Source organism: Dendrobates tinctorius, unplaced genomic scaffold (assembly GCF_039654945.1).
Source record: "Dendrobates tinctorius isolate UK_male_01 unplaced genomic scaffold, ASM3965494v1 ptg000103l, whole genome shotgun sequence".
In the NCBI taxonomy this organism is placed as follows: domain Eukaryota; kingdom Metazoa; phylum Chordata; class Amphibia; order Anura; family Dendrobatidae; genus Dendrobates; species Dendrobates tinctorius.
In genome coordinates, this window is record NW_027361771.1 from 21,217,691 (window position 1) to 21,236,922 (window position 19,232).

General features: G+C 45.9%; 1 protein-coding gene across 4 annotated transcripts in view; it reads left to right on the forward strand.

The window, feature by feature from the left end:
• Positions 1–19,232, forward strand: part of LRRC45 (leucine rich repeat containing 45) — a 72,123-nt gene that overhangs the window by 31,542 nt on the left and 21,349 nt on the right. For all 4 annotated transcript variants that reach the window (XM_073588128.1, XM_073588125.1, XM_073588126.1 and 1 more), the window contains 5 exons: positions 1,091–1,226; positions 3,753–3,830; positions 13,056–13,167; positions 13,256–13,326; positions 17,195–17,287. In XM_073588128.1, coding sequence (XP_073444229.1) covers positions 1,091–1,226; positions 3,753–3,830; positions 13,056–13,167; positions 13,256–13,326; positions 17,195–17,287 — 490 coding nt within the window. The remainder of the gene's footprint in view (positions 1–1,090; positions 1,227–3,752; positions 3,831–13,055; positions 13,168–13,255; positions 13,327–17,194; positions 17,288–19,232) is intronic.

The following is a 19,232-nucleotide window of genomic DNA, read 5'->3' on the forward strand; positions in this document are numbered from 1 at the left end:
AGTACTGTGTTATGTGTACATGCTCTGGATTTCAGTGCATTACGTTGCACCATTTTCAAGACATTACCTTTACATTTTCTATTATAATATAGAGCTGCCACTATTTTGTATGCGCCGTCTGCCACCTCGTGGCTTTTCATGGTAATGCGTTATGCTTAATAGTACTTTGTCCAGCATCAGCCTCTCCTCTGTTTTGTTGCGTTTTTATCTACATATGTTCTTATGACAATTTATGTGATGTTTTTTGACAAATTAGTAATACAAATATGTATTTTTGTATAATTATGAAGTAATTATTTTATGGAAATTGAGATTCTGATTTGACTTTTATCCTAAGTCATATTGCAAGACTCGTTTAAAAGGTCGATTGAGACTTGGTAGGATCGCTACTTTTCAGTTGGTGGTGCTATGGAGTTCAAGTCCTCTTTCTCTCTGAAGAGGCAATTTGCATATATGGAAATTTTCATTCGTATCACGTTCTGCTTTCGTACAGCTGCAGCTTGTTACAATGTATCAATGAAGGTAAAAGAAAAAGACTTGTACTGCCGATGTGATTAGCTCACGGGAGAGTGTCCAGAATCGTACATTGTGACAAACTATCTGCTGTGTGAATAGGAATTTGGTTCTATTCTACTGTGCATCAAGGGTCCTAATTATGAAAGATCAATGATCAAAGCAAACTAATGGGCTGCCTTACTTTTCATTCATAAGTATACATGCCGCATGTCCTATACCAATCTTGTTGAAACTCTGGATGTTTGATTAAGATACAACCTGCAAAATTTCACCTCTCTTCAGAGAAAATCTACTTTTAAAAGCTGTCCGGAGACTATGCGTCTTCGTTGACTAGTCCGAGACCGGATCCCAGCAGCTTTTCCTTGTCCCTTACTCTGTGTGGGTGTATAGGGAAAGCCCCGTCAGTCTGGGAGAGCGGGTCAGAGAGAAGCTGCCGGAGACTGATGAAGCGCTGCACCATTTCAGAGTACACTATACATGGCTGCTATAAAACAGCTAGCGTCTGATCAATGCTGCACGTGGTTCGAGCAGTGTTAAACTCCTAACAGGTTGTAAGCATGTCTTCTGTTTGCAGGTTACACATGACTGATGCCGCCCTGGCTTTATCACAGCAGAAAGTGCAAGACCTTGGGGTGATCCTGACTCAAACAAAGCGGGAAAGCTCCAGCATGAGAGAACTACATGCCAAGGAACTGAGGAAGGAGAAGGAGGTCAGGAGAGGTGTGAGGGACGGGGTGCAGCTCAGGGGAGCTGTGGGACAGGCAGAATTGCAGATAACAGTATGATGTGCCTTTAACAGGTACTGTTTCTAGGAGAAAGGCGCACTTGAAAAGGTATTCCATCCTGAAGCATTTGTCACCTATCCACTGGATATATGATAAGTGCTATATTGGAGGGGGCTCGCTTGCCAAGGCTCAGCTGCTAGTTGTTAGAATGGAGATCGCTGGTCTTTTAAAGCCAGAAGATTACTATTTGAATGGAGCAACCATTCACTCCATCTCTCTACTCAAAGTCTATGGCACCTCCATAAAGCAGCTGATAAATGCGTCAAGTAGGAGTACCCTTTTACAGGTGCACCATGTGGCTTACTATGTTTTGCCCTGATATTGCTTAAGTATATGTGAAGTACATGATTTTATGGAACATTGATTTTTTTGTAATGGGAGAAAAGCACCGTATATACTCGAGTATAACCCGACCCGAGTATAAGCCGACCCCCCTAATTTTGCCACAAAAAACTGGGAAAACTTATTGACTCGAGTATAAGCCTAGGGTGGAAAATGCAGCAGCTACTGGTAAATTTTAAAAATAAAAATAGATACCAATAAAAGTAAAATTAATTGAGCCATTAGTAGGTTAAATGTTTTTGAATATCCATATTGAATCAGGAGTCCCATATGATGGCCCCATAAGATGCCCATACAAAATACACCCCATATAATTCTGCACAAAAGTTAATAATGGCCCCATAAGATGCTCCATAGAATATGCCCCATAGATTATGCCCCATATGCTGCCTCATAGATTATGCCCCATATGCTGCCCCATAAGATGCTCCATAGAATATGCCCCATATGCTGACCCATAGATTATGCCCCATATGCTGCCTCATAGATTATGCCTCATATGCTGCCCCATAAGATGCTCCATAGATTATGCCCCATATGCTGCTCCATAGATTATGCCCCATATGTTGCCCCATAAGATGCTCCATAGATTATGCCCCATATGCTGCCCCATAAGATGCTCCATAGATTATGCCCCATATGCTGCTCCGTAAAGGTTATGGCCCCATATGCACCTGCGAATAAAGAAAAAAAAACTGACATACTCGTCTCTCGTCACTGGAGGCCAGGTGCCGGTGTCCTGAGCAGGCAGGGACACCGGTGCGCTATGGGGGCCAGGTGCCGGTGTCGCCGCTGGCTCATGCCCCGACACCTGAGATATTCACCTGTCCCCGTTCCACCGTCGCACGCTGCTCTGTCTTCCGGGTCCTCAGTCAGTGACTGTTCAGGCAGAGGGCGCGCACTAGCCACGTCATCGCGCCCTCTGACCTGAACGTCACAGCCAGAGGACGCAGAGGACAGAGTGGCGCGCGGCAGTGGAATGGGGACATGTGAATATCGCGTATACTTACCCCCTCCTGGCGCGGTCTCTGCAGCCCCTTCTCACACGGTCTCCGGCAGCTCTTCCTTCCTTCAGCGGTCACGTGGTACCACTCATTAAAGTCATGAATATGTGCATATTCATGACTTTAATGAGCGGTACCACGTGACCACTGAACACAGGCGCCGGAGACCTTGGAGAAGCAGGGGCTGCAGAGACGCCAGGAGGGGGTAAGTATGATCTGACACCCCCGCTCCCAAGTGTGACCCTGGCCAAACGAACACTTGCGCTCATAACTAATGCTAAATAGTTAGTGGCATGCTCCTTAAGTGAGTAATGTGGGAATTTTAAAGGCACGGAAGCTATGTCTGCATCGGTCACAACAGCCAACAATGGAAATTACAATGATCCCAGCTGTTTAATCTATCAGGTGCCATATTCAATAAATGTTGCCCCATCTATTCCCTACAGGGTGCCATCAGGGTCACCCCCAGGTCTGCCATCTATGTCCTGCCAGACATAACACACTACAATACTCTTCTAATACAGTCCTCTACAGGGACTAAAAGGAAAGCAAGAAGAAAAAAAAACATTTATCCTATAGAACTAACGTGTTGTTTATTCTGCATGATGAACATAAAGAAAACTTTTTTTTTTTTTATCACAGCTTAGCGCACAAATTTATTATAAATAAATTGTATACCCTAAAATGGTACAAAAGTAAACTGCAGCTTAGCCCACTAAAAAAAAAAAAAAAAATGAATGAAGTAGTAAAAGAACAACTCCCTAATATCTTCGTAGTAACGATAATATTTTTTATTAACACAAGACTGAACACCATAAAAACAAATCTAAAAAAATGTAGAATTGCTGCTGTAATAATAAAAGTTTTGGACCATATTATATACCTCAAAATAGTGCTATATATAAAACTTCAACTTATGCCGTAGAAAACAAGCAGACCTCTCACACAACACCTACTACTTACAGTACTTATGCAGTTAAAGTCAAGAGTTAACAGGTTTTGTGCACAGACATATAGGGATAATGTAGTGAAATTTAAGGGCAGGAAGCGGGGTCGGTTGTATGTAATTGCATTTAATCCAGTTTTCTATGCATAATTTCTTTAGGAATCTGCAATGCGGGAAGCAAAACTCCGACAAGAAATGGTAGCTGTCAATGAGAAAGCACTGCTCTACCGCAATAAGGTATCGCTAGTTCTGCGTCTGTAATGTACTCAAAGTCTAGGTGTTTTAGACCTATTGTGTCCTAAGATTTCACAATGCATAATGTAAGGTATCGGCTCTCTCGTAAACATGGGTGCACACATAAAGATCCCGTTTGTTGGTTCAAAGTTCCGCCTTCCTTAAAGCCTAGATGGTTTTCCCAATCCTGGCTGAAGATCACAATATTATCCAGTTAGGCTGCTGTGCATTTCTTGTTAGCTAGGATACGGTCCATGGCTGTCTGGAAGGTAGCTCGAGCACCTTGCAACTCAAATGGCATCCTGACATACTGGAAACAACCATGTTTGTCAGCACTGGACATTGGATAAGTGTCAAATTTAGAAACTTCATTCAGCTTCCGGTAGTTAGTGCAGAACTGCCTTTTTCCTTGTCGTTTTGGCACCAAGATGATAGGACTTGACCAGCCGCTCTTGGACTTTTCAATGAAACCTAGGCTTAACATTTGTTTCACCTCCTTTGAGATTACCTCTCGATAGGCTCAGGGAATCCGATATGGTTTCAAATTCACTAGTACATGAAGCTCTGTGAGGGCTTCTTGTTCTATGACTTGAGTACAACCTGACCACACTGAAAACAGGTCTCTGTTCCTATTAAGAAATTTTCGTCACAGCTGCTTCTGGGCAGCTGACAGCGTTTCTGCCACCTTGACATCCTTCATATCATCTTCGGGCTTAACTTGCAAACGTGGAGCTTTCACAGGGTCCCTATCCGCCATGGCTTCATCAGATTGACGTGGTACACCAGGTAGGGCTTCCTTCTTCCCGGTTGGTGGACTTTATAATTGACCTTGCCAATCTTTTTGACCACTTTGTAGGGGCCCTGCCATTTGGCAAGAACATTGCTTTCTACCGTGGGTACCAGTATTAGTACCTGATTTCCAGGGCTGAATTGTCTGACCCTTGCCAAACGGTTGTACACTTGTGACTGGGCCTTTGCGCCTGTAAGAGTTGCTCTCTCATGATGGGCATCACTTCAGCAGTCCTTTCTTGCATATGGGTGACATGATCGATCCCACTTCTGTAGGGTGTAGTCTCTGCTTCCCAGGTCTCCTTCACTATATCCAAGATGCTCAAACGGAGAAATCTCTGTAGAGACCTGTGGAACCTCTCTAACAGAGAACAACCCAGTCACAGTCTTTGCTGTCCTCTATGACCTTCGTAAGCATAGCCTTAGTTTTATTAAACCTTTCCACCAGACCGTCTGTCTATGGATGGTACAATTAGGTCCCGATTTGTATAATTTGCATGGTTTTGTAGGATCTCTCACCCCTCTCATCTCCTTTGAAATGAATGTAGTCCCTAGGTCCGTTGGGATCTACTTAGGCAATCACATTTTACAAAAGATATGGACTAACTCCCAAGCCATAAACTTTCAAAGTGGTACAGTGTCCTGACACCATGTAGTATAGTCCAGTTCCACCAGGATATACTGATGCCCTCTGCGGACTTGACCAGGTGTCCCACTAGATCCATGGCTATGCAATCAAACGGGACCTCAATGATGGGTAATGGCACTAAGGGACTACGGAAATGAGGCATCGGGGACGTCAGCTAGCAGGTGGTACAGGACCTAAAATAGTTCATGATCTCCAGGTGACAGCCAGCCCAGTAGAACCTATGGAGGTTCCGTTCCTGGGTGTCTACCCCCAGATGACCACCTAACACATGAGTATGTGCCAGGTCTAACACCCTGCGTCTGTACAGCCCTGTCACCAATAACTGCTCCCTCACCTAATCTCTCTGCTTGGTGACATGATATAGTAAATCATCATTTACAACAAAATATAGATAACGGGTGTCGGCCCCTGGCTCTTGAATAACACCATTAAGTACAGTCATATTATCAATGCTCATTTAGCATCATAGTAGCAATCTTGTCTTTTTGGGTATTAATAGATTACAGAGAACATAGATTCCAAATGCATTATCAGATTATCAGAGCCAAAAACAATCTCTCTGCAGTAAATCAGACAAGCACAAACAAGAGGTAAAAAATTGCGTGGTTCAATAAAGGAACATCAGAATTATATCCATATTGGTTCCCATAGAAGGCAATGGATGATATCAATTGCCAGAAAAAAATCAAAGAATCAGCTGGGGGGTTAACCCAAACTTAGCTTCCAGCCTCGACGCGTAGTCTATTACCGTAATACCCAAAAAGACAAGACTTGCTACTATCTATTGATTATACAAAAGGTTTCTCTATGTTTACATGTAATAGCCTGTCTTTTATATATTGTACATTAATAGCCTGTGTATTATATTAAGCACTATCTTTTTCATCTCTTTTATTTGCTTACTTATTGTTCTACCACCTGTAGTTTATAAGGGTCATTTAGGGTGAGTCTGGGACAGCCGCCGCGGAGTGGGGGCGCCAAATAATCGTATCTTTTAGGGTGCCAACCTCCACTGTCAGAATGGATAGCAGGCTAGCGTAGGGCTATCGTAGCTTATTAATGTATAGGGTTTGTCAATTGTGTTATTGCACTTGGGGGGTGTTTTTTACCTCAATTTATTAAAGTTTCATGTTTTTAAGGGGATTATATGATTGCACGTTTGATATTTCTTTCCTGGTCCTGTGGACATTTTTTTGGCGGGCTTTTCTCCCTCCCGTCTCTCCCTCTCCTCTTCCTGGCGCGGCGTGAGGCTCCGCCCACTACTCTCAGCCTCCACTGTAGGCTGGAGCCACCGCCATATTGCTCCCCCCGACCCTACGCTTAGCTCCGCCCCTCTTCCAGCTGCTGAGAGCGGGATTCCTTCCAGCAGCACACGTTTTTTCACCGGCCGGGTCCCCTGCTAGACGCCATCTTCCGGCTTGTGCACCCGGACAGCTCCTTCTCTCAGAAGCTCTGCATGCCAGTCTGCACTCGGCTCGGCTCATCACCGCTTAGGAGCAGACTACAGGATACCGTGAGTAGCTCTGCCCTGCAGAACTGACACTCTCCTCTGCTTCTTTTCTGTCTCCTACCCTTCTGGCATCAGTTAGTGGGTCTGCTCACCATGCCTAAGCACAAAGGAGAACCTGCATGTCCTCTAGTTTCCTCTTTCTCTTCTTCCTCTACTCTGGTCAGACACTTTGCGTGCTCTTCTTGCAATAGCAGATTCCCTTCAGGTCAGTCCACTTCCCTCTGCCAGACCTGTAGCAACCCCACGGTACCCACTACCCAGGAGTCCCTTTCTGCCCCAGGCGTGTCTGAGACCCCTATCCCAGTCGCCAGTGGGTCACAAGATTCACCGCCTGGCCCTTCCAACTCAGGCCGCAAGACAGGAGCACCGTTCTAGATCCTCTTCCCGCTCCATCTCACCAGCCGGTCCTTCACGGCAAGATCCCTCTTACGGATCCTCCTCTCCTGAATCAGGCAAGGCGTCGCGCTTTCAGAAGATGAGTCGGACCTGGATTCAAAACAGGCCTCCAGCATGACAGACATGGTGCAGAGCCTGATTGTAGAGGTCAACCAGACCTTAAGCATCAAGGATACCTCTACGGAACCCGCAGATCAGGCGGTTTCGTTCAGACGGTCAAAACCACCTTCCAAGGTCTTTGCCCCACACACTGAATTTGTGGAGATACTCAAGAGGGAAAGGGAGAATCCGACCAGGAGCTTTCAAAGAAGGAAGCACCTCGGCATCCTATACCCCATCTCCCCTGAACTCACCGCTAACTGGACGGTTTCCCCTGCTGCGGACCTGCCAGTCTCCAGACTGTTCATCAACACGTTCCTCCCTCTTTCTAATGCAGCATCCCTCAAGGATTCCAACAATAGAATTATAGAATCGCTGGTAAAATCAGCCTTTGAAGCGTCGGCTTCTACATTATCCCCGGCCTTTGCCTCTGCCTGGGTCTCAAAGGCCATAGTCAGATGGGCCAAACAACTTCGTAAGGACATCATTGTGGGAGCTCCACCAAGGGAGCTTGCTGACCTTGCAGACTAGATTTCCTATGCAGGGAAATATTTGGTTTCTTCCTCCCTGGATGCCGCATCCTGCGCTGCTCAGGCATCCAGCAAAATGGTGGCCATCCGGAGGAACATTTGGCTCAAAGCATGGCAAGCGGACCTTTCCTCAAGGAAGTCGCTTACCTGCCTCCCCTTCCAAGGAGACCGTCTGTTTGGCTCCATGTTGGATCAGATCATTAAGGAGGCAACTGGAGGCACGAGTTCCCTCCTTCCTCAGTCCAAACCTCGCAGGCCTTCTCTAAAGCGACACTTCCGCCCCTTTCGCCGGTTCGCGGCGACGGAGGATTCCTCCGGTCAGCGCAGGCCGCAGACCCACCAGGTCAGAAAGAAGGCTTCCTTCAGGCCCACTCCTTCCTGGCGTCCTCATAGCTTCCACGGTAGGTCCACCAGGCCCAGACCTGGCAGATCTTCCTCGGCATGACTCGGGAACAGAGCCCAGTGTATGTTAGGGACTGCGGAACGCATCAAATAATATGAAAGGAGATATCAGGTGCGTTCGCAGCCCGGGGTCCACCGTGCAGAGATGGAACCTGCTGCTGAGGAATGGCGGAAAAAGATGGTGGCTAAACGCTTGCTTACACGTGGGATAACTTCACCCAGCGTGAATGGAGGCGAACTCTGTTACTCCACAGAACCACTGAAACAAACGCCGGAGCCTGTTGAACTCACAGAGCTCGGCTGAGTGAGCGCTAATTAGGGTCACCGAGCCCTGTCTTAGAGACACCGGACTAGAGCTCCTCTAGACCATCAGCGCTTGGCGCCGCGGCTGCGGTGCCAGCAAAAGGTAATAATATATTTACTCGCACCAAGTGCACACAGTGCCGCTTCGGCGGACGCCACTAACCACCCAGGACGGGGAGGAAAGCGCTAGAGGTGCGCACGGCGTCGCATGGCGGTCACAGCTACCTGGTGCGGTATGACAGTGCCCGTAGCAGGGAGGCACAGTCGGACGCTAGTGTGCGTAGACTACTGGGAGCACAGTGGCTTGTGTATAGTCACCCATTGGCGCTGATTCTCACTCTGAATCCCTAACCAACATGCATATCAAAGGGAGGGGAGTCTTAATGAGTCAGTCACCAGATACATGCATCCATCATTATACACACAAATAAGCATAAGAGTCTATACTAGCGCATGACCATGTGGCCATGCGGCTCTTTTATAGCAGCGTCTTTCCGGGACCTTCCTGATGGTCCAATCCGAGCTGGAGAAGGACCTGAGCATGTGACCTCCGATCTCCAATGAGAGATCGTCCCAAAAGCATGCTCAGTGGACCGAAAGGAGGACTTAGTCCCTGGAGTAGCTCGCTGCTGACCAGCATGCGTTGCTATAGCTGGACCAGAGGTGGCAGCAGCAACCAAACCTACAGAGCTGGTCTGAGCAGAGCACCTGGATCGACGAGTCTGCTGAGCAGCCTCCTCTACGGCCGGAGAGGAATGGGCGAATGCCGAATGCAAGGCTCGGGATCTCTGCTGTGCAGCCACAGAAACCCGACGCCTAACAGCGTATCTCCCAAGCTAGGTGATCATCTCCTGTTTTTCAGGGACGTTTGGCTCGCCTTGGTGGAGGACGTAAGTTTCATGGAGGTAGTATCCTCAGGATACAAGATAGAGTTCACTTTGCGTCCCCGAAATCGGTTCTTTGAATACCGTCCACCAAAGGATCCTGCTCTGGTTCCAGGTTTCTTTGTGTCCATCGCCTCCCTTCTCAGTTTGGGGGTTATCATCCCCGTACTGAAACGAGAACACTTCACAGGTTTTTATTCAAACCTGTTTGTTGTGCCAAAGAAGGGCGGCGCGGTTCGGCCCATTCTGGATCTCAAATTACTGAACAAGAGAGTCCACCTGCGACATTTCAGGATGGATTCCCTCCCCTCAGTAATTGCTTCCATGGAGACTCAGGATTTTCTGTGCTCCATAGACATCCAAGGCGCCTACCTCCACGTTCCGATTTGCCCAGCTCATCAGAGGTTCCTGTGCTTCGCAGTACAGCAGAACCACTTCCAGTTTGTCGCCCTGCCGTTCGGACTCTCCACCACTCCCAGGGTCTTCACAAAGATCATGGCGGCATTGATGGCCATTTTGAGGATCAGGGGCCTAGTGCTTATCCCGTACCTCGACGACATCCTCATCAAGGCTCCGTCTCTCTTTCAGGCCCAGGAAAGTCTGTCCATCGTCCTCGACTCCTTGGCCCGGTTTCGGTGGCTAGTCAACAGGAAAAAGTCCTGCCTTGTTCCTATTCAGCGCCTTGTCTTCCTGAACATGCTGTTCGATACCCGACAAGCAAAGGTTTTTCTCCCCAAAGAGAAGAGAGCAATCTTCCAGCAGTGAGTTCGTTCTCTGCAAGGCCCTCAGCTTCCTTCCTTCTGTTCAGTGTCACGTGGCGACTGGCCCTGCGTGACGCGACCCGACGATCGGTCAGTCACCAAACAACAAGACAAAACAAGGGTACATAATTACAATGGTGGGCCCTTCAATAGGGAATGTGGAAGTGGACACCTGCTGCACTCTTCTAAGGAAGAGCCCTGAACTCTCCTCACGTTCCCTGTACAGGTTCTTTCAACCTGTTGCCGATCAGGATACCTAGGTCCCTCACTTACCCTGCACCTATCCCTTACTAGGGAACTGGCAAGTGCGGACACTGGTCCCACCGCTGTACTAATAAGACACCAGGGAAAATAACAGGGAAAAACAACTAAAAACCAAAACTTAGCTTTATCTGCTGCCAATGCTCCAAGCAGCAGAGAAAGGCACCCGATCAGCATCCAGCAGCAACACCACTGCTCCAGATAAGCTGAACCCCCTCAGCACCAGGTAGGTCCAGGCTTCACCAAGGTTGGTTAGCAAATGACCAGGAAGGTTCCACGGTTCGTCTCCAGGTCCCGCGACCCTCTTGCGGTGGACGCCAATGCTCTAGCCATTCCCTGGTCGCAATTCGCGCTTCCCTACCTGTTTCCTCCCCTTCCCCTTCTTCCCAGGCTATTGAAGAAGATCAAAGCGGAAGGAGGTGCCAGTCATTCTGATTGCACCAGATTGGCCCAGAAGGTCTTGGTTCGCAGAGATCGTCAATCTTCTGGCGGATGCCCCTTGGAGGCTCCCAGACATGCCAGATCTTCTGTTACATGGACCAATCTGCCACCAAAATTCTCGGTCGCTCAATTTGACGGCGTGGCTGTTGAAACCGCAGTTCCTCCGGGTGATGCGCACCACGATCCAGGGTAGGAAACTGTCATCTTCTAGGGTTTATTATCGGACCTGGAAGGTCTATTTCCGCTAGTGTGAGTCCAATGGCATTCCGCCAATGATTTTGTCGCTTCCCTCCATTTTGGCTTTTCTCCAAGCAGGACTTGATGCTTGCCTTGCCCTTAGTTCTCTAAAGGGGCAGGTATCAGCCCTCTCTATCCTATTTCAGAAGTCCTTAGCCTCCCGTTCTCAAGTCAAAACTTTCCTTCAGGGAGTGGCGCATGCGGCTCCCCCGTACCGGAATCCCGTGGACCCCTGGGACCTCAATCTTGTTCTGGAGGTCATAAAGAGTGCTCCCTTTGAACCTCTCAGAGAGGTCTCCCTGTCCATTCTGTCCTGGAATGTGGCGTTTCTTGTAGCTGTCACTTCCATTAGACGCGTCTCAGAGTTGGCGGCTCGTTCCTGTCGCCCCCGCCCCCTTCTTGGTTTTTCACCAGGATAAGGTGGTGTTGTGGCCTCCGCCTTCTTTCCTTCCCAAGGTGGTATCTACTTTTCACTTGAATGAGGATATTGTCCTCCCTTCCTTTTGTCCGGCTCTGAATCATTTTCTGGAGCGGTCATTGAACAGGCTAGACCTGTTCAGGGCAGTGAGGATCTGTCTGGCTAGGACCGCTTCCTTTAGGAAGTGATATCTCCTATTCGTCATTCCAGATGGTGCGCGAAGAGGCCTGTCGGCCTCCAAGGCTACGGTTGTGCGCTGGATCAGGACTGCAATTTTGGAGGCTTACTGGGTTAAGAACCGAATGCCGCCCCCTGGGAATAAGGCTCATTCTACCCGGGCAGTGGGTGGTACACCATGGGGTATCCTCTCTACAACTTTGCAAAGTGGCAACCTGGTCTTCCATCCACACGTTTGCCAAATTTTACAGGGTCCATACCTACGCTTCAGCGGACGCCAGCCTAGACAGAAGGATCTTGCAGCCGGCCTGAATGGAGGTTTCTGCTGTTTCCCTACCCAGGGACTGCTTTGGGACGTCCCATGGTTCCTGTGTCCCCCAATGAAGCGATAGAGAAAACAGGATTTTGGTTGCTTACCATAAAATCTGTTTCTTGGAGCCTTCATTGGGGGACACAGCACTCTCCCATGTTTTTTAAAACTCCTGTTCTTTCTTCTGTGTGCTATTGTTACAGTTGAGTTGACTGTTATTTCTATCATGTTGTTCTCCTACTGCTTTCTCACTAGCTGATTAGCTTGGCGCCAGTCGGTGGAGTGTATACTGCAGAGGAGCTAACTTTTTATGTTCATAGTGTCAGCCTCCTAGTGGCAGCAGCATACACCCCCAATGAAGGGTCCGAGAAACAGATTTTAGTGTAAGCATCCAAAATCCTGTTTTCTCTGGAACGCTGCAGCATTTCCAAGTTAATCCTATATGTCTAGAATCCTGCAGCCGGTGTCTGACACGTGTTGCTCGTGGATTGGGCAGCATGTACCCACTGTCAGGTTCCCGTTCATAGTGTTTGAGGACATTACAGGCTCCCCTTAAGTTATGTGAATGATTGGCAGAGCATGTCGGCCTCATTTAGTCATTACTGCGCAGTGAATTGAAATGCCTACATTTTATGAGAAGTTGAGGAATGATGCATTGAGATGAGTAGATAACCAACTATCTCATTCCTAATTATTTGCCCATGTAAGCATGTCAGCAAATAGCTCGTTGTTGGGCGATCATATCATGGATTCCAGTAAAAAAAATAAATAATTGTTTTCAGTAGCAAACCAGTAACATGATACTATATGGGGAGTGACCATTGTTCATATGTCTCTGTAAACAGGACAGTAAATGAGCGTCAAGCTATAATAAGTCTTTAATTAAGGTGCATTGATGGGTTGAAATTGACACATCCAGATGCACCGTAAGTGTACTGTCCTATATAGGGAGCAGTACCCTATTCACTTACGATATTGAAGCACTAAATGCTTTGAGCAATTTGTTTGGTTCTGTGATTGTTACATGTATTGATTTATTATTTGTGATTCATGCTCCATAGGTGGATGAGCTGGAGAGGAAGTGCAAGATGCAACAGGAACAACTGTTTGACTTGAAGCAGGAACTCACAACCGCGAGTGCAGAGCTGAAGCTACGGGCCGTACAGGCAGAAGGTAAGGACCCAGCCGTCTCCTAACTTGAGACTGGATGAGATGCAGGTATTCTTCTCTTGTATTTGTCCTAATAATGTCTTGTTCACAGAACGTTTGGAAGTAGAGAAAAGAAGATTTCGGCAGACACAAGATGAAGCCAGTGTGCTGCGTCAGAAAGAAGTATGTAGATAAACTGATCAGTAAGGAGGATTTTCTCTTAAACCATTTTATCACCCTTCCATTTCTCCATTCACTTATATAAGAACTTACTGAGATAGCTGACCTGTCATTCTTATACAAATGAAAGGAGACGTGCTCACTCATATATTTTATTGGGGAAATCTGTTGTTGGTGTCAGTGGTCGTCCAAGCGGTCAGACACCCAGCAATGATATATTTATCACCTGCTTGTGGGGAAATCCCTTTAATATTACTGGCTCTCACCCCTTTAACCCATTTCTGTCATGTGACATACTATCCCGTCCATGTGCCCTTGGACTTAATTCCCAGGAACGGGATAGTACGTCACAGCGAACAGCGGCGCCCACGTGGTGAGCACCGCTGATCGCGGCCGGGTGTCAGCTGATTATCACAGCTGACACCCGGAACAATGTGTCAGGGGCGGTCATGGACCGCCCCCGACACGTTAACCCCTTGCACACTACGATCAAACACGATCGCGGTGTACCGGGGGTTAAAGGGAAGCATCGGCAGGGAGGGGGCTCCCTCCGTGCTTCCCTGAGCCCCCCACAGCAGCGCAATGTGCAGCGCTGCTGCGGGGGGCTCTTTCCCTGCAGGTCCCCGGATCCAAGATGGTGACGGGGGCCTGCAGGGAGCTGGCTTCCTCAGTGCTTGCAAAGCACAGGCAAGGAGGAAACCTGCACACTGCCTGTGACAGATCAGCGATCTGTCACAGTGATCTGTGATGTGACAGATCAGCGATCTGTCACAGGACAGTGATGTCCCACCTGGGACAATGTAATAAAGTTAAAAAAAAAAAAAAGTGTAAAAATAATTTTAAAAAAAAAATCGCTAAATAAATTCAAAAAAAATATTCCCTAATAAATTCATTTTTTGGAAATAAAAAAAAACAATAAAAGTACACATATTTGGTATCACCGTGTCCGTAACGACCCGCTCTATAAAACTGTCCCATCAGTTATCCCCTTTAGCGAACCCCTTAAAAAATAAAAAACGAAGCAAAAAATAATGATTTATTATCATACCGCCGAACAAAAAGTGCAATAACGCGCGATCAAAAAGACGCATATAAATATACATGGCACCGCTGAAGACGTCATCTTGTCCCGCAAAAAACGAACCGCCATACAGCGTCTTCAGTGAAAAAATAAAAAAGTTATAGCTCGCTGAATAAAGCGATGCAAAAATATTTATTTTTTATATAAAATTGTTTTCATTGCATAAAAGCGCCAAAACATAAAAAAACGACCTACACGAGGTATCGCTGTAACCGTACTGACCCGAAGAATAAAACCGCTTTATCAATTTTACTGCAGGCGGAGCGGTGTAAACGTACCCCCCAAAAGAAATTCATGAAACGCTGGTTTTTGTTCATTCTGCGTCCCAAAAATCGAAATAAAAAGCGATCAAAAGATGTCACGTGCCCGAACATGATACCAATAAAAGCGACAACTCGTCCCGCAAAAAATAAGACCTCAAATGACTCAGTGGGTCAAAATATGGAAAAATTATAGCTCTCAATATGTGGTGATGCAAAAACTATTTTTACAATAAAAAGCGTCTTTTAGCGTGTGACAGCTGCCAAACATAAAAACCGCCATAAATAGTAAATCAAACCCCCCGTTATCACCCCCTTAGTTAGGGAAAAATAATAAAAATTAAAAAAATGTATTTATTTCCATTTTCCCATTAGGGTTATGGCTAGTGTTAGGGCCAGGGCTAGGGTTAGGGCTGAGAATAGGGTTAGGGGTGTGTTGGGGTTCGGGTTGGAGTTAGAATTGGGGGGTTTCCACTGTTTGGGCACATCAGGTGCTCTCCAAATGCAACATGGCGTCTGATCTCAATTCCAGCCAATTCTGCGTTGAAAAAGTCAAATGGTGCTCCTTCCCTTCCAAGCTCTGCCATGCGCCCAAACAGTGTTTTACCCCCACATATAGGGTATCAGCGTACTCAGGACAAATTGCAAAACAACTTTTGGGGTCCAATTTCTCCTTTTACCCTTAGGAAAATAAAAAATTTGGGGCAAAAATATCATTTTTGTGGAAAAAAAATGTTTTATTTTCACGCCCGGGCGTTATAAACTTCTGTGAAGCACTTGGGGGTTCAAAGTGCTCACCACACATCTAGATAAGTTCCGTGGGGGGTCTAGTTTCCAAAATGGGGTCACTTGTGGGGAGTTTCAATAGTTTAGGTACATCAGGGGCTCTCCAAACGCACATGACACCCGCAGACCATTCCATCAAAGTCTGCATTCCAAAACGTCACTACTTCCCTTCCGAGCCCCGACATGTGCCCATACAGTAGTTTTCTCCCATATATGGGATATCAGTGTACTCAGGACAAATTGGACAACAACTTTTGGGGTCCAATTTCTCCTGTTACCCTTGGGAAATTAAAAAAATTGGGGACTAAATTATCATGTTTGTGTAAAAAATACGATTTTTTTATTTTCATGCCCAGGCATTATAAACTTCTGTGAAGCCCTTGGGGGTTCAAAGTGCTCACCACACATCTAGATTAGTTCCTTGGGGGGTCTAGTTTCCAAAATGGTGTAATTTTGGGGGGTTTTTCACTGTTTTGGTACATCAGGGGCTTTCCAAACGCGACATGGTGTCCGATCTCAATTGCAGCCAAAAACGTCAAATGGTGCTGCTTCCCTTCCGAGCTCTGCCATGCACCCAAATAGTGGTTTCCCCCCACATGTGGGGTATCAGCGTACTCAGGACAAATTGCACAATAACTTTTATGGTCCTGTTACCCTTGGAAAAATAAGAATTGAGGGTGAAAAGATCATTTTTGTGGAAAAAAATATGATTTTTTAATTGTACCGCTGTACGTTATAAACTTCTGTGAAGCCCTTGTTGGTTCAAAGGTCTCACCACATATCTAGATAAGGTCCTTGGGGGGTCTAGTTTCCAAAATGGGGTCACTTGTGGGGGGTTTCCACTGTTTAGGTACATCAGGGGCTCTCCAAACGTGACATGGCATCCGATCTGAATTCTAGCAAATTTTGCATTGAAAAAGTCAAACGGCGCTCCTTCCCTTCTGAGCTCTGCCATGCGCCGAAACAGTGGTTCCCCCCCACATATCAGGTATCAGCGTACTCAGGACAAACTGCACAATAACATTTGCAGTCCAACTTCTCCTGTTACCCTTGGTAAAATAAAAAAAATTGAACCTGAAGTATTTTTTTTGTGAAAAAAAGTTAAATGTTCATTTTTTTTTTTTTTTTTAAATATTCAAAAAATTCCTGTGAAGCACCTGAAGGGTTAATAAACTTATTGAATGTGGTTTTGAGCACCTTAAGGGGTGCAGTTTTTAGAATGGTGTCACTATTTTCTCTCATATAGACCCCTCAAAGTGGCTTCAAATGTGATGTGGTCCGTAAGAAATAAATTGGTGTTGTAAAAATGAGAAATCACTGGTCAACTTTTAACCCTTATAACTTCCTAAGAAAAAAAAATTTGGGTTCCAAAATTGTGCTGATGTAAAGTAAACATGTGGGAAATGTTACTTATTAAGTTTTTTTTGTGCCGTATCTCTGTGATTTAAGGGCATAAAAATTCAAAGTTGGAAAATTGCGAAATTTTCAAAATTTTCGCCAAATTTCCGTTTTTTTCACAAATAAACGCAAGTTATTTTAATGAAATTTTACCACTAACATGAAGTACAATATGTCACGAGAAAACAATGTCAGAATCACCAGGATCCATGGAAGCATTCCAGAGTTATTACCTTATAAAGGGACAGTGGTCAGAATTGTAAAAATTGGCCCGGTCATGAACGTGCAAACCAACCTTGGGGGTTAAGGGGGTAATTACTGACCATAAGCTATTATGTATTCACAGGTAGCGCACATGACCCGTCACATGGAGGACAGCGAGAGGATGGCACAGGAGAGGATGCAACGTCTTGAAGCTACAAAGCTGGCAGTTGAAGAGGTGAGATGACATGTTTGTCACCTTTTAGAACATAAACTGATCTCTGGTTCAGCAGTAAAAGAAGAACATATAAAAAGATTAGAAATGGGGCGCCTGCACATTCTATAACGCTCAAGCAGTGGTAAAATCAGATGCACTGTCTGCAAGAGAGTGAAAAATATGATCACTATGGACCTTGTTCCTTTGGAGACACTTAAGGCGCTAGCTGCAACAGCTGAAAGAGAATCTGTCAGGAGGTTTTGCTATGTAATCTGAAAGCACCATAATGTAGGGACAGAGACCTTGATTCTAGTGATGTGTCACATACTGGACTGTGTTTTTTTGTTTCAATAAAATAAGTGTTTTATCAGCAGGAGATTATAACTAGAGGTCTCACACCATTTAATCCTTCTGCTCTGTGTAACCTCACCCTCATCACTGATGACCAGTCAAGAAAGCTGCCAGTCAGTGATGTGGGCGGAGTTATACATGGCTCAGCATTCTGAGATCTGCAGCAGATAAAACTGTGATTGTATTGTATCAAAATGATAGCATGCAAACTAACAAGTGACATCTCTGGAATCTGGGTTTCTACCCCTACATCATGTTGCTGCCAGATTACATATCAAATACCTAGTGATAGGTTCCCTTTAAATAGCACCATGACCAATCTTGTGTATTCCTTTTTATTCAATAAAATACAGAATAGCCCCAGATTGGTGATTTGTCTAAATGTAACATAGTACCAAAACCACTCAGAAGTAGCCCTAATGTATCCTGAAAGGGCCCTAAATTCTACTAGTCAGGCCCAAACGTCTGGGTTGTGGGATTCCGGCATACAGATACAGATAGGAAAAATACACGAGACGCTTCACACAAAATTTGGCCAAATAATGTGAGCCCATCCACCATTGTCAAGGTAATCTCATGAATCCGGATGGGTCCCTGACCTCCCTGTCTAGTGTGAACACTTACCTAATGCTAATATCTGCATGCATGGGTGAATGTGGACACCTCTCTCAGCAAAGCCTACATATATGGGTCAGTCGGACACTTCCACCCACAGCTGTTGGAGTCAGAATCTGACTCCATGTCACAACCGATATCTGCCGCTTATGAGTCGGGCGCACATACACCACTTCTCAATCACTATAGTTTCCCAATGTAAAATAGTAGCAGCTATACTCTTCTCCAAAGCTGGCGCTGTTCCAGCAGTGATGGCGCCTGCTCTCCTGGGGCTAATTTGTTATTTAAGGCGACCTCTGCAGCCAATCAGCGTCCGCTTCCCTCTCGTTTGCTTCAGACGTAACTGACATCTGAAGCAGCAACAGCTCTCACTTCTTCCAGGTGTCAGTTTTGTCTGATGCAAGTGAGAGTGAAGCTGACGCTGAATGGCTGCATGGTGCCAACATCGCTCCTCATCGCACCTCCCAGGAGGTGAGTACATGCAGGAACTATGGTGATTGATTAGGGATTGTCCAAGAAGTGGGCAATCCCTTTAATAAGGTACGCAGGATTAGTAGAAAAAGCCAAATCTTGCGTGAGTTCACTCTTTTACAGTGAGAGTGGCCGCGGACTACTTCTGAGCAGTTTTGTTACTAAATTTTATAGTGACAAATCACCAGTCTGGGGATTCCCACTATTTTATTCAATAAAAAGGCAAGCCCCAGTTCAGTGAAAGGTATTCTTTAAAGGTGTATTATAATATTTAAAAGAAAACTATCATCAGAATATGACCAGCAAATCGGCCAGCTTCAGATCAGTACTTGTAAGCTCTATTGGAAAGAGATTTTCAAACATGTGATCTTACCTAGGAGACCAGCCACCACTGATCGACTGCAGAGGTGATCGGTAGCTTAGGCAGTGAGCAGTTAACTATAGATTTGACAATCTCTCTGTTCTTAAAAATGCAATTATTTTTTAATGAGAGGTCAATTGCAAAGTTGCTTTTTTCTAACTCTTCATT